The 24,548-nt window shown below is 40.2% G+C and overlaps 1 protein-coding gene across 7 annotated transcripts in view; it reads left to right on the forward strand.

Annotated features, from left to right (window-relative positions):
• The window catches only part of LOC107266010 (zinc finger C4H2 domain-containing protein), a gene marked incomplete at its 5' end in the record, with an annotated part of 45,290 nt that extends 20,775 nt beyond the window's left edge, over positions 1-24,515 (forward strand). For 2 of the 7 annotated variants that reach the window (XM_025083262.1, XM_015736035.2), the window contains 2 exon segments: positions 15,114-15,341; positions 22,422-24,515. In XM_025083262.1, the coding sequence (XP_024939030.1) occupies positions 15,114-15,341; positions 22,422-22,515 (322 nt within the window). 7 annotated transcript variants of the gene reach the window in all.
• Positions 24,516-24,548: the final 33 nt, after the last annotated feature.

The following is a 24,548-nucleotide window of genomic DNA, read 5'->3' on the forward strand; positions in this document are numbered from 1 at the left end:
GACGGTGAACAAAAGATTGTTTTGCATTCTTTATGGCCTCTCCTCTACACTGATGGCGACTGAAGACGACAGAATGGATGCGTATAACGGCGTAGCTGTGATTCTCCTTGTGATAGGGAGTATTTAGTTTTTTAATTTTCTTTCGAACTAGATGAAAAAAATGTCATGTCCTTACATGTGCCGGATTCGTCTTGAAATCCTCTAACAGACAGGCGTACAAAAAATTGTATGTTCAGTTGCAAAAAATTCAAGGTAACCTTGAAAAAACCTTTAAAAAAAGAGTTTTCCAGTAATTTTTCACTATCACGTTAAAGCTCACTTGAAACCATGCAAAAGCTGATAAAAACATTTTCGATCGGACTGCTAATAACAAAGTAATCTCTACTGATCACGCTCAGGGTCCACCCTGTAGATACGTTTTGGTGGGACGTAAAGGCTATGGAATCTTCCCGAGACGAATTGACAAGGGCCAATTTTGTACAGGATGAGAAAGAAGCTAGGCAAATATATGAAGACCTAGGAAATTTAAACTTGGATGAAGCTAAGCAAAGAATTAAGAACATTTTTCATACTTTACCTCTGGATCGTTGATAAATAAATGTTTCAATCTTTCCACTGTCAATTGTTCCTTTGTAGTTTCTGACTTGTCGTCGTTATAGGTCTCTTCAAACAGGCTTTGGAGATCGAAGCTTCGCGAGAGGGGTGGTGTCTTGTTTTTTTCTTCTTTCTCTTCTTCTAGTATTGTCTCGGTCAGTAGAGAAGGTAGCACACTCCTATATCCTGTTTCTCCATGACAAGTATCGTTGTCTGTATCTAGCGAGTTAGCGGATGATTCGTTGTAATTCATAGTTGGACGTTATCTTGTTTTTATTCGCTTTCCAATTTTACTGTCTTCTTCCCTGATTTTCCCTTGATGTGCCAATAGGTTATATGACAGGTCCCCTTCCTTAGGTTTTATTGGATAGGAGAGCGCTGCTGGATTTCACGATAGTGCGTGTGTATTTAGGTTGGTTTTACCCGACTTGTATGTGACCGTGTATTCGTAATCAGCTAGTTTAAGTCTCCACCGCATCAGTCGTGAACTGAGGTCCTTGAGGGAGTGTAGCCAGACTAGAGGACGATGATTTGTTACCAAAGGGAACTTGTGACCGTATAGGTAGTGTCGGAAGTATGCTACAGCGTACATGATAGCAAGACACTCCTTTTCAATTGTCGAATATTTGTTTTCTGCAGAATTCAGAAGTCTTGAGATGTATGTTATTGGCAGATCTTGACCAATTTTTCCCTGACTTAGAATAGCTCCAATGGCGTAGTCACAAGCATCAGTTGTTACAATGAAAGACTGGTTGAAATTTGGGTATTAGAGTGTGGGTTCTTGGCACAGCATATTTCTCAAGGTTTTGAAACCAGCTTGTTGTTGGGCTCCCCAGTGGAAGGCGACTTCTTTCTTCAGCAAGTTTACCAGGGATTTACCTGTCTTAGAGACATTTGCAATGAACCTTCGGTAGTATCCTGTTAAATCCAGAAATAGTTTAATGTTTTTCTGATTTTTGGGTATGGGGAAATTTTTGACTGGTATCCGTGCCTTTTGATGTAGTTTCGTTGTTCTATAGAAATCTTTTCTAAGACTTTCCATCTTGCCTATTCTCAGTTTTCTTATTTCACCAAGGAAGGGTGATAAATTTCTTCCTGGAGCGTATCGCTTCTTTAAGTGTTCTATCAGATCGTCAAGTATGGTGAAATCTTTTTCTTCTACGCTAGCTCACATGGTTCCATGGAGTTTGTTTAATACTTGAAGAAGATATCGTGATTATTCGTCAGCTACAAACTATTGTGCTCCAGTTTTTGCAGCGCGTACAAAATTTGTAATTGACTTTGATTCACCGCCGTATTTAGGAATTTCTAATGCTGCATTTTGTATGCTAGCTTGCGATGTTGTGAAATTAAATGTTTCTATTAAGGATCGAGATAAATCTGCATCCGCCATGTTGGAGTAACAAGATTGACAAATTCCGAAATGGTTATTTGATGAACGTCAAATGTATGTATTGTGGTGGATTTCACCCGTCTTGTCGTCGGCGGAAAATCACGCCGAAACGCGACACGGGCCGAAAGGCCATAGCAAAGTCCAGGCAGGATCCACCGACCACAAGGGCCTAAGTTAAATTACGATAGATTATTTTATTATTTTTCTTTTTTTTTGCGTGTACTCTGCCAGAGTTCGAATAGATGCTCGCTCGCCATGCCCGTGAAGACGCGGAGAAGGAGAGAGGGAGAGCTAGCTGGACTCCCAGGAGGAAGGGAGCTGCGACACCCGAGGGTCGACACTCGCGCTATCTGCGGACAGCAGCTCTACTGGCCCCGGATGCGCGCGCAACACGGGACAGCTTGACGTCACGCGGCAGCAACGCGCTCTACTCAGCTGGCACTCAACCACGACGACTGGAAGCGGCGTACACAGCGCCACCCGACTGAGTACCACTAACGACCCCTATGGCATAGCGCCCATCGTCAGTTTGCGCATAATTATATTTCTGCGAGTTGGGAATCCAGGGAAGCCTCGTGCACCCTCGCGCAAGAACGAATGTTACTCTTCGTAGGACCGAGCTGTATAAATTGTCCACAAGAGATGATGAAAATTATTAATTGTCGCAATGACAGATTCGAAACTGGCGTGTGGCGAAGACGCTGGGTTGAAGGATTCGTCCGCAGGGCGAATTGCCGCCCATTAGCCTAAAGGGAGGGGGTACTATCCTTCACGCGAAGACAAAGCGCGTGAAGATCGAGAGATTCCTGCTTGGACACGCGTAGACGTTAGACGTTTTGTTGATTGGAATTGTTGAGTACGCGAGTGCACAAAGTGCCATTGGGCTGTCGATTGAGTTTTCTGGGATTACGCGACCAGGGAACAACACGGTAAGCGAGGATATCTGACTTTTGTGAGCGACGTAACTTCGTGAAAATCTTGGTACCAGATTTTGTTTGTTTCGTAAGTTTTGACTGCGCGTGTAACGAACACGCGGAGGGACAATCCCTCACCTCGAATAAGACCACGACACGAAGGTCCGTCGATCGGCAGGGTTCACTGTTAGAATTGTCGTCAGATTTTATTATTGAATTGGAATTTGTTTTACGTATCCGAATTGTTTCGTGTCGTCCGCCCGTCAGGCATTTCTACCTTTTGATTTAGTAACGCGTAGAACGCGTACAGGTCCTTGACGGTCGGTCATCGTATTGTGGTAAACGCGGATTAGCCGTGTTACGACTTTGGCCTTGATGCCGTACGGTACGTGAAGTACCCGTTACTAGCTTTTGATTGTACTTTGGTTTTGTCTTTTCGATCTATATTAATTACTATTTGTTTTGTAAATAATTGCTTCGGTATTGTAAGAGATCGTCGCGCTTCGCGCCGCCGATTTTATTTAATAAACCGAACCCTTTATTTAAGATCGAAGTGTCCGAATGATTTTGTGTGTCGCGTGATCGTCTGACCCATCCGACCTATTGTTCCGAATCCCGCCGCCTCCGCATAGCTGAGTTAGCCAACGTAGGCACGCGAAGACATATTGTAGAGACTGATACGTGGTTCCCGTTTTGGAACCTGGCGCCCAACAATACCTTAGGTATTTTCGAGAGTGAAATTTGTTAGCCCCTGGGTTGCCTGGAACGCGTAGGAATCGCGTAAGTTGTGCGCCGGTCGGTCTTGAATTTTCCGGTGAGGTCGATCGCGTAAAAATACGTCACAGTATATGTAGTATGTGACTGAACTCGTTCGTGGTACCAACTTGATTAGAGTGGTTTGAATTGATAGAATTTCCAGAATGACAATGGGGACATTGATCCGAAGTCCAACTTCCTTAGTTGATTTCTGAAATATGGGACCTTCAAAAATAACAATGGGGAAGTTGACCCGAAATCCAACATCCTCAGTCGATTTTGAAGTATTAAGATCTTCGGAATTAACAATGGGGAAGATGTTCTGAAGTACAACTTCCCTAGTCAGCTTTCGAAGTTGGATAAAATGAGTGTTGGTATTTCAGCTTGAGTTAACACTAGTTCGGAGGGAATCCCTCTGCTGTCACCAATTTTGTTACGTAGGCCATAGTGACTAGCGAGGCCTTTAATTTCGATAACGAAAATTTAAAAGTAACCAAAAGAAAAGGATAGATACATAGATAGATGCGTTTATTTTTCATCGTAGATCAATTGCCCCTTAACGACCACAGGCAAAGTATAACATCAAATTTTAAGTGTGTTAGCTAGTACAAAATAGTGTAGGAAGAGAGCATTAACTTATCCCATCATCGGAGACAGATCGTTACTCTCCATGATCCTATGCTTGGGTGGGCATCTTCTTCTTCGTTTGGTCTAAACAGTGTATCAGTTAAGATACATGTTTGCGGTTTGCGGTTTTAGATTCTTCTAACATTGCTACGCTGATTTTCTCCAATGATTTACCGGTTGTCTCACTCTTCTCCAGAAGTATTCACCTAGAATTAATAATACAATTTAGTAATATCAACTTACGAACATGACATCTAGGCCCCCAAATAGCGGCTTCTCCGCGATTCCTGTAAAAATACAATCTAATATTAATAACTATTACATTCACTTTACACCTAACTATATACGCTAGAGTAGAACGTGAACAAGACAATTCTATAATTTGTACATACTTTAACCCTATGATTCTTATCCGAAAAAGATCCTCAAAGCGGTCGAAACGTTGTACATCTTCTTGTTCTTCACTTAGCTGCTTGGTCGACATCCTGACAGGAAACTTTCCTGAACTTTCAATATATCGTCACAGCCGACATTTCACACCTCTCAAACAAAAATTATGTCTGCCATTTCAAACGATATCGAAAAATGTTAAATGCAAACGTTGTAAAGCAAGAAAAAAGAATGGAGATTAAAAAAGAATTCGTACGCATAGTGTACATAATAAGGAAGATATTTGTGTTCGAAATTTGATCATTTTGCTTTTACAGATTTCCGATACTAGCGTTTCGCCTTAGCGTCGTGTAACTTCACGTCGAACATGCGATTCGCAATTATTTTAAGGTATGCGTTCAGTTAGACGCAAACACGTACACGGTGGCTAAAACATATTGTAATGTTATTTTTTATTAGAAGTTGAATGTTTAGTCATTCCTGACAGCCTTATTCACATAGCCTTCGACGTCTACGTGTTCCTCGCCGTAACTTTTCGAAAATTCGTGTTCTTGTACCTAGTAATGTTTGACTGTTCCTCGTTGTAGCTTTTGAAGTCTTGGTGTTCCTCACCGTAGATTTCGGAGTCTACGTGTTTCAGGCATTGGGAGAGAAATGCAGAGTAATATATCTTTTTTTTTTCGTTCCAAGAATGCCCACACCTAACCAATCGGAGCCCTTTGTGACGGCCCGAAAGCCATCCAAAGACAGCCTTTACCACCCCCGGCAAACACCACAGCCCGTATTCAGAACTCGCTTTTAGTGCTAATAGCGCGCTTTTAAATGTTTTCTTAGTGACTTACTTTTCTTAGTGGTCTAACTACGAACGACTCTGTTAGTGACTTTAACCCTTTGCGGTCCGATGTCGAGTATGGCTCGACATGGTTCTAGCACGTCCGATGTCGAGTGCGACTCGACATCGCTTTGTGTTCTGCCGTCTCCTGTATCAAGTTTCACTACGTCTCAATTGTAGACAAGATAAAAATGAGCTCCCAGAGCAGATGTAAAATAAATGATGCACTTGCGAATCCAGCGCGGACCTGCTAGAACGAAACGGTGAAGAGCGTTCGGTCCGCAAAGGGTTAAGAGCGAGTTGTGAATACGGGCTTATGAATTTACACACGTGTCCTTCATACTGAAGAATGCCCCCTCTATCTTCCGGAGGCTTATGGATAGGGACCTCTCCGGCTTCCAGAATACCGATTTATTCGTCTACTTAGACAACATTGTTGTGTACCATGCTCTTTACTACATCAGAAGGGAAAAATCCAAAGGCTATGCGTCTAGAACAGGCTGGCCTAATCTTACAACCAGAAAAATGCGAGTTCCTGAGGAAGAAAGTGATTTACTTGGGTTATGTTATTTTTATCAAAGGAGTTCGGTCAGACCCTTGAAATATTCGAGCTATTCAGAATTTCCGAAATTCTAAAACTTCCAACAATATCACAGAATCCCTGTGCTAGCAAAAACAAAATTTCGAGGACAATCTTCAGCCTAAAGGGATGTCGGAGCACTACCGACCGTGGTTCACGCTTACCCGTTGACAACTAACACCTCCACAGGTCCAGGAGAACAGAAGGAATTATCTGCGAAACTCGAAGGCACGATCGGCCAACGAGTAAATACTAGGAGGAGAGGGATAAGCGTAAGTCAACTCCCTAGCGCAATTAGAAAAAAACGCCGCACTCAGGGCATTGAACCCTGTGATAGTGTACCGGAAGCTGTACCAGTGTGATCTTCCTTTCATCTTCAAATGAGCCTTCAAATGAAACCACCTCCGATCAAAATCGTCCTAAACAAGGGAGGGACGAGATAGGGTGCTCGTTCTGCCAACACTTGCACTAAAGGGCACTTTTGAGGTCACAGATGATTTCACCGCAAATGATTCCACAGAAGGGGCAACCGACGCTACCTCTAGACACTCCCTCGAGATCTTACTGTCCTGCTAAGGTTCAGCTACGAATACACGAGAACCCATTTTCCCTTCTTTTGACCCTTCCTCGCTCCCTACTACGCCAGAGAACTCTCCACTGGAAATAAATATGAAGGATAAATATCATTCAATATTTTGGCAACTGCTAAACAGAGAATCAACTCACCACACGATATTCTTATGTTCGTTTTGTTTTATTTATATGTTAGAGCGCCTGGATTTACGCGTGCGCGTAAATCCGCGACTACCCCCAAAACAAGGACCCCCCCTCCCGGAAAATAGGACTGATGGGGTTCGACCCCGGCTACGAGGAGTAGTAGTGCTTGGGACACACGACATCAAAGTTAAAAGAAAATCTTAAGTTCTAAAATATATATAGGTCTCGCTGTTACAGTAGAAAATGGTAAACCAAATAACAAGTTTCATGAGAATTGATGGTGCGACAAAAGACACAGCGAGAAAACAGCAATGAGAAACTATTCGTGCGTGACTGTTAATTGCATATACATGGTAATTTTTATTTTTTACTATTGATCAGTGGAATCGAAATTTTAATTTTTAATTTAATATCGGGATTCCTTCATAATACTAATTGTTCTTTCTTTTACTCATTGGACGAGAGCAAACATTTTCACGCTCTTTACGCAACGAGATCGTAGAAATAGTAAGTTGCTTGAAAATAATAAGAAATAGTGTTTCTATGAAATCTACTCGTTCATATGCTATGGCATCCAGCCTCTTTGATAACTACACTCACTTTGATCGTCAATACCAATAAAATTAAAATGTTTTATTTATCTTACATGCACTCTTAAAATGCTGAAAAAACCATAAGATTTTGAGCAATATATGCGCAGTACACAAATTCGCTTGGCTTCATTAATGGCAATTCCAGATTACGTTCCCATGAGGAAATTATTGAAATTTTGAATGAAAATACATTGAATTCCAGAGATCCGCCCAGAACATTAAATACAGTGATCGGAAGAAGGGAATCATCTTTCCTCGACGTCGGAATCTCGATTTGACTCCTAGAGCACTTCTAATAGTCAACTGTTAATCATGAGATCGAATCAACGATGTCTAAGAATTTTCGATGTGAACGCGAACAGTCGTTAAAATAGCGCCGTGAATTGTTGAGGCTGAGGGCCAATCACGGATAGAAATCATCGACAAAGATATGAACGCCAACAACGCTTTTATTGACCAATAGGGTTATAGGATACATCAATACGTGCTACGCGCTAGCGAAGCGTAGAGAGATCGAGAACAATAAGACACTTGTCCGTCAAAATTGTAAGGCGACACGTCGTCCCGAGGAGTCTCGCTCTACGGTGTTCAAATTTATAGTTATTGTTCGTCTATATAGTGTTAAAATTTCTGTCGAATTGTTAGCCAATTTTGTGACAACAAGGATTAATCGAGAATCAATAAACTATCAAATAAGTCAAAGTTTGTTATCCTATAACTCTGTTTATCTTTCTTTCTTTCAACCGAGCCTTGCAAATTATTCTCCCTTGGGTCTTCCAATTGAATCCCCCTGTAAAAGTCCTAATTATTATCGGTCTCGCCGAATATTATCCATCGAAGTGAAGTTTATTAGTTTACTATCAAACTAATTGGCGTCCAGATCTATATTTAGAATCAATAGAATTCATACAATTTTGTCAAACAGAGCCCTAGCAACCGTTGACCCAGGCGCGCCAGGTGTAGTTTTCCAAATTTATTGTAAAATTCCCAACGTAAAGGGAAGTCGATCACAATACCGTAGATAAAAGTACGAAGAGCGATCATGATTTCGATGACGATGATGACTATGATACCTCTGGAGTTGATAACAGTGTCAACTGCGGTTAATTCACATTTCTCTTCTTCTTTTCGCGCCACTCTTCCTTTTTTTTTTCATAAAATGTTCACAAGGTCCATACGCCTTTTTAGTATTAAAATGCGCTATAATAATATGGGATGTCTCGTATCGTGTGCACAGTTAATGCAGTTATGCATATTCCCAATACAGTACTTTCTATGCATGCAATATAGGGTGACGTATTTTGTCGCGATCGAGCCTCGCGGGGAGCTATAAGACTGACCGGCGTACAACTAACGCGATTCCTTCGCGTCCTAGGCAACCCAGGGCTAACATATTCTAAGCACTAAATAACAATCACGTTGTTGGGCGCTAGGTTCTCGCGAGAGAACCGCGGCAGACTCGAAATCCCGCATGAGTTTCTTATCCATCTCTACCGACTAACACAGTTCGCGGAGGCGGCGGGGATCTTCGAAACATGGACAGCTTCCAATAAAAATAACACATTGGCTTTCTAGATCAACAATAATTAAATCGGTCTTTATTTCGTACTTCAACTTCTGACGCGCTCACGTGTGTACAAACCTTCCGAACTCAAACAATTTCGTAAATAAATAGCAGGCCCATAAGATTGTGACTAAAACAACTAAATGATTTCATTTCAGGTAAAAAGTCGTGGTGTTTTCTTTTCTTACAATGTTATAATAAATCACTACGAACCAATTTAGTGATCTATTCTGCACAGTCAAAGTCGTAAAATTCAATAAATACTGTTGTACACTCGGGTACAATTTTGAACATCGCAAAATTCAATAAATACTATCGTACCTTCCGATACACTTTTCAAAAACACACTCTCAATACATGAATCGATTCTAAACGATATCGCGACCTAATCGCGAAACATCAAATACGTCCATAAGGATTATTTCATGTCTCTCGGCACCATGTCCCAAACTTGAATGCGATATAATGTATTTCAGAGATCAAACACTCAACCATTGCCGAGAAAACAATCATTGGAACAAATTTATAACAAAATCAATTCACAATAACGCGAATAAATATGTTCACGATGGGCAACACATTTACGTGAAAACAGTCCCTTGCCGATTGTCGGAATCTTGTATTATGGACGGACGCGATTTTAATTGTGGGAACTTCTCCCACGTGCCCACAGGCACCATCCAAAACGTACAAAATCGAGAGGTATTACGAGATTTCGTGGCTCACAAAAACAACAATTGCTTACCGAAATCTTTAGGTCTCTTCCTTTTCCTTAGACATTCAACCCCTAAAACCGAAACGGTTCAAAACACGACTCGCGTTGTCGACAGTCCAGGAAAGAAGAAGTAGATAGTTTTCCTTTCAATCGTAATCGGCAGGACAGGAGACAATTGTCCTCTCCCTTATTTGCAACCACTTGCCCTTCGGCCCTAATCAGAAATCCCAATATGATACCACGCGTCCAAAATTCAAAATGTGTCTTCGCGACAATTCGTACAAATCGGGAACAGCGATAACAGGCTGTCGCGCGATGAGCTCCTTCATCCCATAGAACTCGCAAATGTTTACCAGGCGTCCCCGTATCCCCAGTTCGCGAGTATTTGTTTCTATTTTCACTAGCGTTGGGCCACCTTCACGGGTTGTCGTACGTTGCCAATGCTCCGTAGTTCACGGTCTCTGTCGCACAGGACGAGTAATAGCTCCCTGCCAGTTACTTGGTACGTGAAGACCAATTCATGTAGCTCAAGTGATATCGTACGTAGAGTTGGTCATAGTCGCGAGGAGATTAGTGAGCTGAGCGATAACGCGCACAGCTAGGGCCAGCTGAAGCTCTGTCGTCCCTCAGCCTTCCGTCCGCCTTCCGTCCACGTCGATGATCCTTCGCTGGTTCTTCTCGAGATTCGATAAGCCCGCGAACACCATATTTGCGGCATAGGACATAGCAAAATAAAACAACAGAATCAGAAACAGAAAATTCTTAACAGTGTTGGCCCTTGAAGTCGTGGAATCTTGCCTGGATTATTTCCTACATTCGCGTTTTTCCGCGTACTACTAGAGTTTCTGCCGAGGACCCGATGGGGTAAAATTTCCATGTCAAAATAAATATACTTCATATTTGTTGAAAAAAAAATATTTTTCAACCATTGTATTTTGGAAATTAAAACTGGGGTGGTGGGTGATAAACGAAATTGTGATTTGGATATATTAATATTAGAATAATATTTTTCGGGCGATATTTATTTTGCTGTGTTCATTTAATGGTACGCGTTTTGATTAAGTTGTGTTGTTTTAATGGTTGCTATGAAAACAGTTTGGTGTGTTGATGGATATTTATACTTTTTAATAAATACCTCTATATTAACAATTAATCATTGCTCTAGAAATAGCGATTACACATAGTTTTCATCTAGTAAACTTAGAATCCCCCAAAAAAACGCGCGTAAAAAACTACGTCAAGAACAGGAGTGCTGTGAATTCCTCTAACAAAAAGTATTGAAATCATATTATTAAGGCCAAGTACATAAGTTACTACATGTTTGCCTATTATATGATCTAGCACTGGCCCATCATTTTAATTGTATTTTCAAAATTTTCTATAAGGTTTTCGCTACTCTTATACACTACTACTGCTTCCCGTATTTAATTACGATTAATTAGTCATTTAATAATTATTAAAACTTTAGGTGATTCTTTATCGAGTACTACTCTACGTACTCTACTACGAGTACGAAAATGCTCGATACAATCGCAATGTTTTGTGCAAAGAAAGTCATGTTCCATACAACATCATTTAAAATATTGGAAAACTTCAAAATTTAAAAATTGTTTCTTTTATTCCTCGGTGCCAGTTTTAAATGATCTGTCGCCCACTAATTTATTCGAACATTATAAGCTACTTATATTAGATGTATCCTTTCTTTGCACATCCAGGATATCAGGGCAAATGATAGATAATGCTTTCCGAGCCCTTAACGAATTCGTATCTAGGTTCGAAAATCTGTAAATCGAACTAAAACATGTGTTGTGTAACTTGCACCAGCTTTTACATCTTAATGATATCGTTAGGGATTTGGGACCTTTGTGGGTTAAATCTTGTTTTCCCTTTGAAGATTTAAATGGACAACTAAAATCATTAGTTCACTGAAGTAATTCTGCACAATTACAAATATATTCGACAGCATATCTATTTATCAATATATTTACATTTAATGTTCAAAAACTGATGTAAGGAACTTAATATCATATGTTTTGTAAAAGACTTTTTACTACAAATAAGCAAATAAAGCTACAAAATATAAATCACTCATTGTTCGTAGTTGGTACTATCTGTAAGCCGGATTTAATTGCAGCAAATAATCGGGAAATATTTTTTTCAAATTTTGCTGTAGAGGGAACACTACAGAATATTTAAAAAGCTACTTAAAAAAATTTGTTATATACATCAAAGCTGTATCGCCGAGCAAACATACTGAATTCTACATGTGCAAAATATTTACATAATGGCGAATTTGTTTTCGGTATCGTTAAATTTTTTGTTGAAATTAATCATTGCAATTGTGAAGGTGCATCACAATGTCATTGCCAAACTGAATATTATTCTGTTGTAAGAAAATGTAATATTGAAAATTCATGTATGTGTACTGTATCATTGAGAGTTCGATTATCATTCATGCATGAATGTTCATTAACTGACGAAGTGCAAATAGTAGTGGTACAGGATATAAAATTTGTGTGCTGAACCGATAAACTTGACTAAAAAGGAAGGTCACCTTACTGTACCCCCGCAACCTGGGTTGAAAAAATGATATTTTGTAGTTTACATCAAAGTATAAATCCTCACATAAAATAGGGTGCCCACTTGCATATTTAAGGGGTGAAATTAATTCCTGAAAATCGGTAGGTTTTTCTTTTTTCGCTGATATCTTCGAAACTAAAATAGATACGACAAAAGTTTAAATAGGAAAGTTATTCATTTTTCAGTGCTCTGCGATAATATGTAGTTGAAAATTATATAGAAATTGTTTATTTATTTTATTTTCTTAAAAAACGTGTTATTTTATACATTTTCCTCTAATTTGTCATAATAAACTTAATTGTTTCGACCCAAAATTCAATTATATCAATCTACATTCGTTTTTTCCGTCTCAAGAACTCATTAAACCGGAGAGTTATTTTTTCCAAACGCAAAACAGTGGCTAACCGAAATCAATTTTCCGAATATTGGCGACAACAGTGCACTCTTAATCGACTCCTGGAGTGGACACTGTATAAAAATGAAACTTCTATTTCATCGCTTTCCTAATGAAAAATGGTGGGGAAGCTTCGGGTGCACTTGCGAAATCTCGAGATCTCCGTCACGGGGTCATCTCCGAGGACAATAATTTTGCGAGAATCTGCAGTATCATTAAAGATGATATCATGCAGAAACTGGATCAGATTGGCCAGCGCGTTCGGAAGTTATGGCCATTTAAGTGTTTTCACTTCAAGGGGGTGTAACTCCACCTAGAGTGATCCTACAGGGGTTCAATGGGGATGGATTTTTTTTAATGCCGAAGGATGCTCTCACACGTGCCCTAATTAGAAATATAAATTTCCTTTCGGAACTACTAGATCTCGAATTTTTCAAAAAGTTCCAAAATGCACTTTTTGTGTACTGTATCATTGAGAGTTCGATTATCATTCATGCATGAATGTTCATTAACTGACGAAGTGCAAATAGTAGTGGTACAGGATATAAAATTTGTGTGCTGAACCGATAAACTTGACTAAAAAGGAAGGTCACCTTACTGTACCCCCGCAACCTGGGTTGAAAAAATGATATTTTGTAGTTTACATCAAAGTATAAATCCTCACATAAAATAGGGTGCCCACTTGCATATTTAAGGGGTGAAATTAATTCCTGAAAATCGGTAGGTTTTTCTTTTTTCGCTGATATCTTCGAAACTAAAATAGATACGACAAAAGTTTAAATAGGAAAGTTATTCATTTTTCAGTGCTCTGCGATAATATGTAGTTGAAAATTATATAGAAATTGTTTATTTATTTTATTTTCTTAAAAAACGTGTTATTTTATACATTTTCCTCTAATTTGTCATAATAAACTTAATTGTTTCGACCCAAAATTCAATTATATCAATCTACATTCGTTTTTTCCGTCTCAAGAACTCATTAAACCGGAGAGTTATTTTTTCCAAACGCAAAACAGTGGCTAACCGAAATCAATTTTCCGAATATTGGCGACAACAGTGCACTCTTAATCGACTCCTGGAGTGGACACTGTATAAAAATGAAACTTCTATTTCATCGCTTTCCTAATGAAAAATGGTGGGGAAGCTTCGGGTGCACTTGCGAAATCTCGAGATCTCCGTCACGGGGTCATCTCCGAGGACAATAATTTTGCGAGAATCTGCAGTATCATTAAAGATGATATCATGCAGAAACTGGATCAGATTGGCCAGCGCGTTCGGAAGTTATGGCCATTTAAGTGTTTTCACTTCAAGGGGGTGTAACTCCACCTAGAGTGATCCTACAGGGGTTCAATGGGGATGGATTTTTTTTAATGCCGAAGGATGCTCTCACACGTGCCCTAATTAGAAATATAAATTTCCTTTCGGAACTACTAGATCTCGAATTTTTCAAAAAGTTCCAAAATGCACTTTTTTACTCCAACCCCTGCCATTCGGCCATTTTGTATCCGATCGGGACAAAACCTTTACTATTCGAACGGGAAGGAAATTTGCTAAAAAATATGTTTTTGGTTTTTCGAAATCTGTCATACTTTCACAGATATGTAAAAAAAATTCAAGTATTGCACTTCAATTGGACGTTACTGTATAAATATTTTTAAAAAATGTGTATGCGTTTATTCATATAGATAAGTAAATCATTACTTCATTTTTAAAGTCACGATGACTTTTGTCGTAGAGAAATTTGATTTCTCTAACGATATTGATATTCGTCTATAGAGTTGGTAATGACAGGTGACAGGTAATGACATTTCATGCATGGAAATATTGGCAGGGCGATTGTTTTTTTCACGTAAGTCGTTACGATGTACGGAACGGGGCATGCTCGATGCTATTCATCACGTTACGTGCTCCGTAACATACTTAACGACCCTAGCAACCGCTTCCGTATCGTTGCTACGTATTTTTAACGTGAGCCGTTACGGATTACAGAACGGGGCATGCTTGATGTTGCTCACCACGTTACGTGCTCTATGAAATCCTTAATGACCCTAGCAATTGCTTCCGTATCGTTGTTATGTCAGAGACGTCGCCAAAATCGTAGAGACTTAGTAAACACTCGGTTTTAAAAACGATTTTCTCCTTCTTGATTGGAGGATCCAATGGAATTAGGTAAATATACAATTGAATATCGTGCCGCTTACATGTTCCGTGTTACGTGTTCCGTTGCATTCTAGAATGGCATTAAGGCCACCAATTGAAAATCTTAAGTAAATATTTTTCCTTAATGGCAATTGGTATTTCGTCAAATAATAAAATGTATATGTTCTTGTAGCTAAATCGCAGTCATACTCTAAGTTTCGGTCAATCGCACTTGGGATTTCCCATTAAAAAATATCGATACACAAAATATTTTCATGGACTTACATTAAGATGTATAGTAATAAACTAAGTGGTTATCGTGTAGACGGTTTGCCCGCAGTTATTTCGACCGACCGATGCAGAAGGCTGAATGGAGAGTAGAGGTGCGTGGGGAAGAACTTCTGCCTCCAATGGGTATGCATTCTCATCCAGGACATCCGGGCGGGCCAACTCCATTTCTTACACCTCAGCCCCTGCAAGGACCAAGCAAGACAGAGCCTAGACCCTTACCTCCAGCGTCCGGGCCTCCTGCTCCAACATTCAGGTACCACTGGTATATCTTCACTTTCCCATTATGTCTCCTAATGCAAAGTTAATACAGATTTGGGCACCATTATTTAGTGAGTCACAATAGTATAAACTATATATACCAACATTCTTGCAGATAGTCACTATACCATGCGATATAATAAATAATTCAAACATGAATTACTTCTCAAGTTTTACATAGAGAACAATTTTTTTTGTTAATGAGCAATTGTTTACCGACAACCTAAATGACGATGTATGTGTCGTCGTAGACACTGTAACGTACTTGGCTGTCCAGTGTAACCAACAAATCTCTTGGCCCTTCAATGTACTGAAATACTGAAAAAAAAACCTGCTGAATGCCAGGTACAGTTTTCTTCTATGATCGATGTTCTTCGCTGTATGTACTCACAGAATAACTATACCGAGTTTGTCGCGCCGTCTCGTTTATTATAATACAATAAACGAACGATTTTACAATACAAATCTCGACGCATATTTTATATTCTCTAAAGACGTTTCTTATGACCTGCTCCTAATTCGATTTTTTTAATATCATATCCCTTCGCAACACGATTTTGTCCCGATCGGTCTCGCCGGAGAGGAATCTCTCACGGGAGTCTCTAAAATCATCGGCGGGATCACATATCTCTCACTGGAGTATTTATGTTCGTGAGATTTCGCCCAAGTAAAACCTTCTTTCGCGTTCCTGACCGAAAATGTAACTATCCTAGAGTTCTTTTTAAAATAAAAAGTGCGGACGGCTTTGTCCCCCTTATATCCTCCAGTAATGCCATTTTCCTTATTGTCGAATATCTTATCGAAGGACGAGCCTCAAGATTGTATCCAGCGCGTGCGAAATAAGTTCATGATATCAAAATTTTTTACTGAATGTAATAACCTTTAATTTCACCGATAGAGCGGTATCAGTAGTATAGCAGTGCCGGTTCTGGCTCCAGATTTCTGTAACCGACATTTACTGACACTGTAGAACCTTCGAAGGTAGATGTCCGTGCTAACTTGCCGTCATGACCTCTATGATTTTCGGAAGTGATGTCACCAAGACCCCTATTTCCTAGGAATTTATGGGGAATTCTAGGAATTTTACGTTGGATTCCATGAATTTTATGTTTGATTCTAGGAATTGCACACGATCGAAAACCTTTTAGAACATTCTAGAAGCTTCTAGAACCTTATAAATGCTTCGACGGTTCGTGTCCGTGCTAGGTCGCGAAGGATTGCTCCCAGAGCAGATGGTCCTCTCGCGTGACGTTTTGCGGCAGCCCCTTGCCCCCCTCCCCCCACCCCGAAAAGCCTTCTAGAAGCTTCGATGAACCCCCTCCCAATTCCATGTAAGTTCGTGTAGGTTTCGGACGGCAGCCCTCAGCCGGTTAGACAACGAACGTTATCTGTCAGAAATAAGCGTCGTGGATGTATCCCTCCGGAATAAGTTTCCAAAACTTTCCTCCTTAACCTTGAACCTTATGGCGCAGATTAGTGGCTACCATCGGTAAATGAAAGTGAGAGTGAGAGAGTGAGAGAGTACGAGTCAGAGTAAGACGACGAGCGCCATCCCCTTTGCGCGCAGTATTGAAAAGTGGTTCCAGGAATGTTTGCGTCGAAGGTGATTCCAGAAAACGGTGCCCTCCCTATCGCGTCCCATGCAGATTCGTACAGGTTTCGGATGGCAGCCGACTTGACCTCGAACGTTATCTGGCAGTGGCCGCACGTCGAGACGGCAGCCTCCTCATCCTACGGAGAAGCTTCGTGAATCCCCCCAGCTTCGTGCAGTTTCGTGCAAGTCGCAGTGGATCTCGCGACCTTTTTGAAAGCGCAGCGGCGAGCTCAATCCTCCGAGGTGTCGAACTACTCGTAAGACATATATGTAAGCGCGCGACGCAACTTCGTAGGAGGAGGGTTAAGGTTCATCCGAATATTTTAGATCATAATTGCGCAGTTCCGCCGCTCCGTCTGGAACCTGCATCAAATGCGCAATTCTTGATTCTGTCGCAATAAACGGTAAGAATAATTCTCCATGCAGGTTCATGTAGTCGAATTCAAAATTGTATTGATTACAACAATGTATATTTAACCGAATCATCATTGATCAAATAAGGATGACTTGTTATCTGGTCGCTCGATTCCCTCTCTCAGATTCTTTTGTTTGACCTTGAGTCGAGGTTGTATTGCCAGAAGAATCTCCCGCAGCATTAACATGATCCTGTCTTGCAGAATTTTCATTCAACGATATGGTTCCGAATAAATTGTTGTTATCGGAAGTGATACGATCAAGAGACTCGGTCGAGTCTCGCGCCAAGTACAGGCAACCGGCTGTATAGGGTACAGCTCGCAGAGACTCTTTACTTGAGTTAACTCTTATACCTGTGATTGGAACGAAATATCTTATTAACCACTATACATGAGAAAAAGTTATTGATACATTCACTATAGGAATTGAGGATTCTGAATTGATTGCCACCATGTTCAATACGATTTGTGTACGAGATCAGGGCGTATTGAGATGGCAAGCGAGATGATTTTATTTCAGTTCCGTCGTCGTCGTCGTCATCGTCGTCGTCATCGTCGTCGTCATCGTCGTCGTCTTCGCACGTCCATCTACTTTTTTTACACGACAGATGGCGCTGACTGCTTTGCCTTCTTTACCTATTTGTACTCTGGATGGTGTTGGTAATTTACGAATACCTAATACAATCGAATACACTTTGTACGTAAAGCTACCGTTCACATCGAATTTCCAGGCTCTAATAAGGCTATAATAATATATTATAAGGCTGCTTTCACAATAGTATAGAATTATTAAAACTTTCATGTGGAGCGCGTGTGTATTCGTGTACGTATGTCTGTGCTTTGACATAGTTCCTCGTATTTTAGGTGACAATTTTTAGAGATATAGGATTTCCAGATGTTCCTCTCCGTAGCTTCTTGTATCTAGATACTGGATGTGGAAGTCCAGGGTGTCCAGGTGTTCCCCTCTGTAGTTTCCTGCATCTAGGTGTTGGGCGTGGAAATTCAGGGCGTTCAGGCATTTCGCTCCGTAGTTTCTTGTATCTTGTATCTAGGTGTTGGATGTGGAAGTCCAGGGTGTTCAGGTATTCCGCTCCGTAGTTTCCTGTATCTAGGTGTTGGGCGTGGAAGTTCAGGGTGTCCAGGTGTTCCGCTCCGTAGTTTCTTGTATCTAGGTATGGGATGTAGAAGTCCAGTGTGTCCAGGTGTTCTGCTCTGTAGTTTCTTGTATCTAGGTGTCGGACGTAGAAGTCTAAAGTGTCCAGAAAAGTGTGGAACGGGTGACGCTTTGGCGCTTAGCTCAAACTATAGTATCCTCTCTGTTGTTCGCACAGCCTGAGATACGTAAATAATCCAGCGCATTCTCCTCTCTTACGTTTACCACACGGCTTCAACAAGCTGGACACCATTAACGACGCTTATATGCACTGAATACTACATTTTCTTTAAAAATTTGTATATATCTTTATGCATTCCTAAAAAAAAGGGACTTACAAATTATATTTTTATGCCATTAAACATTTTCGACAACGCAATATATTTTTCTGATTGGCGACATGATAATGCATTTACATTTTATATCTGTGAAAATATAGATTTCAGTGCTTAGAGCTTCTATGTCCCGTTGAGCAACAAAAACTTGTGATATCCCCCAAAAACCACTTACGTGTAAAAAACTACGCCAAGTACAAGAGTGCTATGTATTCCTCTAATAAAAAGTATTGATATTCCATTATTGAGGCCAAGTACATAAGTCACTATGTGTTTGCCTATTATATGATCTAGCACTGACCCATCATTTTAATTGTATTTTCAAAATTTCTTAGAACGTTTTCACTACTCTTTTACATTACTACTGCTTCCCGTAGTTGATTATGATATAATAGTCATTTAATAATTAATAAAACTTTAGGTGATTCCTTATCGAGTACTACTTGGCGGGTCCGTGCCAGGAATTCCAAAGTACTTACTTTGAACGTACTAATAGTATCCTAAAACTATATGTTTGTTATTAAGCTTTTACCGTGATTATTATTTATGAGTTATCGTTAATAAGCTCTCGCGGAATCGTCTCCCTGATACATAGGTGCGTGAGTCACTATCGTACCGTTTACTATCGTACCATTTGTTATCGTACCGTTTGTTATATCGTATCGCATGTTGCGTTGTTCCAGCGGGAATATTATTGTATAATGTCGTTCGAGTAATATCCAAGTGTGTTCTATACCATCTCGATCTGTTTTCCGTACTTACCACTTGTATTCAACAGCCCCATTGTTCTTATTTTTTTTCTTTATTTAAAATAAATCGGATCCGTCTCTTGATTTTGATAGTTCGCCATTGTATAAATTAATTTCAGTAGTTTTTAGAGTGAACCTCCCTAGTTTTCAGATTTTTATTATGGCCTCCCAAAACCCAGGACCCCACCGCGTAAGAGCTGGCCAGCGTGTCCTTAGGAGATAGCGGTGTAACACTGGTTATACCTGGCGCCCAATAATTTAGTAGTTTATTAATTATTTCTCGCAGTGCCATTTATTTTTGCGTCATCGTAAAAAGTTTCGTCACAATATATATAATATGAATGTATAAATGTAAATAATATTTAAAAAAGTATAAATAACAAGACGTAATAAATATTTTAGTTCTGGTTTAAATACCTTAAAAATCCGACTTATCGATCTAACTATTGCGCGAATCATCGGTATTTAACCATTTCACAAATGGTTTGTTTCCAAGTTTCTTCAGTATCTTCTCCATAAGATATATGTCGTGGTACTTGACGCTGGTAAGTTCATGTTCATACAAGCCACCTTCGATGAGATGATCCTGGTAGTCTTTAAGTTTGTTCGTTACCGGATCATTATTCTTCACTCGACTTACCGTGAAAATTTCAGTTGTCCAATTGAGTATATAGCCTTTCTCAAAAATGTATTTAAATTTACTTATTCGTGCTTTGTCGCCGACTTTAAACTTTGATCGTTTAAGTGTGAACTTGACTTTGAGTTTCTTGTACACCCGTTGTAATAGTTCTTTCTCGTGTCGTCCAGTCACATCTGTCGGTTTCATACTAATGGTGCAAGGCTTACTGTTATTGTAAGAGTTGAATTGCATCCACATCTTACTTTTCAGAGTACGATTAAAACACTCGCAGATCGATGCCTTTAAGTTACTGAATTTCGAGTATAGGGTAATATCGTATTTTCGCATAAGATCCTTGAATTTGGAATTGTAAAAGTCTCGACCCTGGTCAACATGTAATGTCTTCGGAATTCGACCCTGCGTCAATACAGATCTGATAGCTGCTGTCACGTCTTTAGGGTTATTGCTCTTCGTCGACACGGCCTTTCGAAAATATATCGATGACAGTGAGCAGATACTTGTGTCTGTGTTTCTCTCTAGCGTATGCTAGCGTGTCAACGAGATCCGCCTGCCAAGTCTCGTCCGGTTCACGGATGTTAACATATCGGCGCTGGTAATTTCTCCTGGCAAGTTAATGCAGTTTCTTCACCACCACTAACTTTTTATTCATCCATTCTCTAGCACACTCAGTCTGGCGTCCAGCTGGGAAATGCTCAGAGAGTTGCGAATAGCCAATTCTTTTCCTGGGTGAATATCAACTTGCAGACGTTTCAACGCTTCCTTCGTGGGAATCAAGAGATTGAATCATCAAGTTGTTGTTATCGATATCATTGCGCATTCCAGCAGTCACTCGAAACACGGTATTGACCTCTTGCTTCACTACACTCTTCATTAGATTCAAGGTCACAGCATCGTTTTGCTCCTCGGGATTGGCGACGTTGCAGAGCCTCTTGTTATTAATGTCGTAGTGTCCAGCCACAGTGAATTGGAATCCAGCACCAGGGAGACCACGGCTACTCGTAACCGCGGCCCTGCTACTCAACTGGCGTCCAAGTACGTCGACGCTCATATTAATAAATGATACCCGCCTCGCGCAACTCTTGGATAATCGATACAATTTTGTTTGAGTGACTGGGATTACCTGCTTCTCGAGATGCAATCAGCAGGCGAAGGCGGTCTACCAGTTCGTTAGGATCGTCCCAGTACACGTAGTCCGTTCGTCTGTACTTGGCAGCGATCATGTCTCGCGGTACGATACCTTTACCCGTTACAGAGGGCTGATCAATCAGTTTTGGAATAACGTTTTTAAATTTGAAACTCTTGCTCTTACGAATGGCAGCATCAGGTTTATAGTATTTTCTATGTGCATTCGTCGTTATAATAATGCTCGGGAATTAATTAATATTATTGATGATTATTTTATTGAGGTAGCAGGGGTTAATAAATAAACAATTAAATAATTTTCAAGGTAAGTTACGTATATTTATATTAATTTAGCGCAATCAATACATTCAATTGTCGATACACAGTGTTCCTCGCAGACAGGCTTCTCGCAAACAAAACAACATTTTCGCGTTTTTGATGCCGTACTTAGCTGGCTTTGAAGGTATATATTGCGTAAACTTTATGTAGCCTCGGAAAGGATAAAGCTACTCATCAGTTGTCAAATTTGCTGTCGGCTTATACATATTACTCAAGTTTGAATTGAACATTGTCCAAATCTCACGTATAGGAGCAGCTTTATCCTTTTCTGCTTGTACATTACGTCTATTGGCGTCGTCGAATCGTATAAATCGTATGATGAAACGAAATCTGTTGAGACCCATTGCCGCGCGGTAAAGAGGGTATGAAGTACTTTTCCACATTTCACTTGTTTGATCAATATTTGAATTATTAATCCTAGAATAAATCAAAATCCCAATAAACGAATAAATTTCTTGTATAGTTACTGGCTTTCACAATCGCTGTGAATCTAGATTCTTTGCGTTATAATCATAATACGCTTTGTTAGCTTTACTGTTAGTATACCGAGCAATAAGATCTACCATTTCGACTGTAAAAATTCTTTTGAAAGTATGTCCTATTGATAAATTTTGTGTAGATCTATGTGGACCACTTCTTTGCCTTAAAACATTATGGGAAGGAGTTTAATGTATTTGAGGCGGCGTCTTACTCCAAACGGTTTTGTCTTTCGCTATGTACTCATTTGCCTTTTTTATAGCTGCTTCAGCTGCCGCTGGCCTGTCGTTTTCGCTCTCGTCGGATTCAGCATCGCTCTCCCCTTCTCCTTCTCTTGCGGACGTAGACGCCTGTAGTTCCCATATCTGATGCCGGCCCTTCAACTAAAGTCTCATCCGGCAGCCAGTCCTCGTCTTCACTGTTGTCTTCGAACTCTGGTTCTTTATCATAGTCTCCAAGTAGACATTTCAAATATTTATCTCTTTGAGCACGATTCAATCTGGATTCAATAAAAATGAGTTTTTCAATTGAAAAATATAATATAAGCAAGAAAAAGCAAAGAAAATTATATTATATTTACCTTGCAAATGTAGATGTCGATAGCTCTTCCTCGATAATGTAATTAATTCTACATTGATAAACAATTATACAACAGTCACAGAAATATTGATTGAGATTTGAGGTTGGTTCGAGAAATAATTTGTTAGACACTGGCTTTATATTAAATGAAGTAAACGTATATTAAATGTAATACGGATACATATGAGTGCTTCTTACACACGTCCGCAATGTGCGAGACAGGTAGACAGAGAGAAAACGCTGCGCCGTACTCGAGACTCGCGCAACTTACACACTCACTCAAGGGTGGGGATAGATACCTGTGTGTGTGTGTTCGGACAGCAGGCGCACAAACAGAATAGTGTAGGAAATTCATACATACCAACAATATTAAAAATCAAATGTTTTTCACACAGCGATAACTTATAAACAGAAAGATGACGACGCTTTATCAACGCGCTGCTATGCAGTCAACAGGTATTCCCAGTTTTCTCCGCAGTACACGTCTGTCCTCCACAATAGAACGATTCTGAATAAGGCACAGCAGTTCAAGGCCTTTGTTTTGATGCCAGAGCGAAAACCTACTATCTCCACTTCTTAAATTTTGAATATCTGCCGGTTGTCGAAGGTCAAAACTGACCGCGAGTTATCTGTGCAGCGCTCGGAGATCCTACTTCGATCTCTTTTCAGGAAGCTGTAGGGGGTTAGGGAACTTGGAAATGGCTTTTGTTGATGTTTATGTAATAAAGTAAATTGACTCCAAACGGTTCCGTTCATATGCGTACTTAGGAATTAAGAAAAACTAGTCGCGGGCACCCGGGTGCCTTGGGTGCGTAACAACGTGGTTAAGCCTAACAATAATACGTTGTGTAGCGAAATTAAGTGTAACCGTGATTTCGACTTTCCACCCAATGATGCCATAGGCCGCTTGTTGGGCTTCACTGAACGGGTTCTGAAAGCTAATAATTTACACACGTCCGACGTATCAGTAGCCATTCTCAAGGTGAACACCCTATGAATCGAATGCCACGTCACAACGGGCGCTTACATCAACGAACGTAAAGTGCATACCATACACAAATTTTTTCCAGTCGTGCCACCAGAATTTGTTTTCTGTATGACCTTGTGGTCATAGAGGTGCCATCGCACGTCATTTATCTACCGATCGTCACCAAGACGTTGGATCACCTACAACTTCGAATAATTTATCAATACGGGGTCCTGGTGAATTTTTAAGAAGAAGTTATGTTGACGATATATTATATCGTTATGACTCATAACGATCAGGCTGCACGTCAAATCCATGCGATAATAGGTATCATCTAGAATAGGCAAATTGGCAGTGGTTATAATAGTAAGCCGATGTGCCAAAGAGGGATTAGTCGTCGACAGCTTCTCAAGGCGCTAACATGTTAAAACGTCTTATTTCTGAAAAATCTAGGATTCAAGGTCACAAGAGGGAAGTAAAGCGTTTGTTCTGTTGCATTCTTTTCGTCTGCTGTGTACCATGGAGTAAGAAACGGTGGACATTCAGACACCAATCGTCTTTGATGAATCTATAACACACTGTGAAACGCATGCGCATCAATCTTACGCCTCGTCAACGTTCAACAATAGCGACGAGGTTCGAATCTCCGTTCAACATGAAGACCTATGCTTACTACCGAACAAAAGTTCGCTGGACGTTTATGGAAAGCTGGTCAAGAAAGGTGGGTCTACAGCGACTGCAAGCACGACTTTGGTCAACAATGCCATTTACCATCTCTTCGAGGAGATTCTCATTCTCTCATTCTCTCTCATTCTCTCTCATTCTCTCTCATTCTCTCTCATT

This window comes from Cephus cinctus, unplaced genomic scaffold, assembly GCF_000341935.2.
Source record: "Cephus cinctus unplaced genomic scaffold, Ccin1 Ccin1_scaffold0276, whole genome shotgun sequence".
In the NCBI taxonomy this organism is placed as follows: Eukaryota; Metazoa; Arthropoda; class Insecta; order Hymenoptera; family Cephidae; genus Cephus; species Cephus cinctus.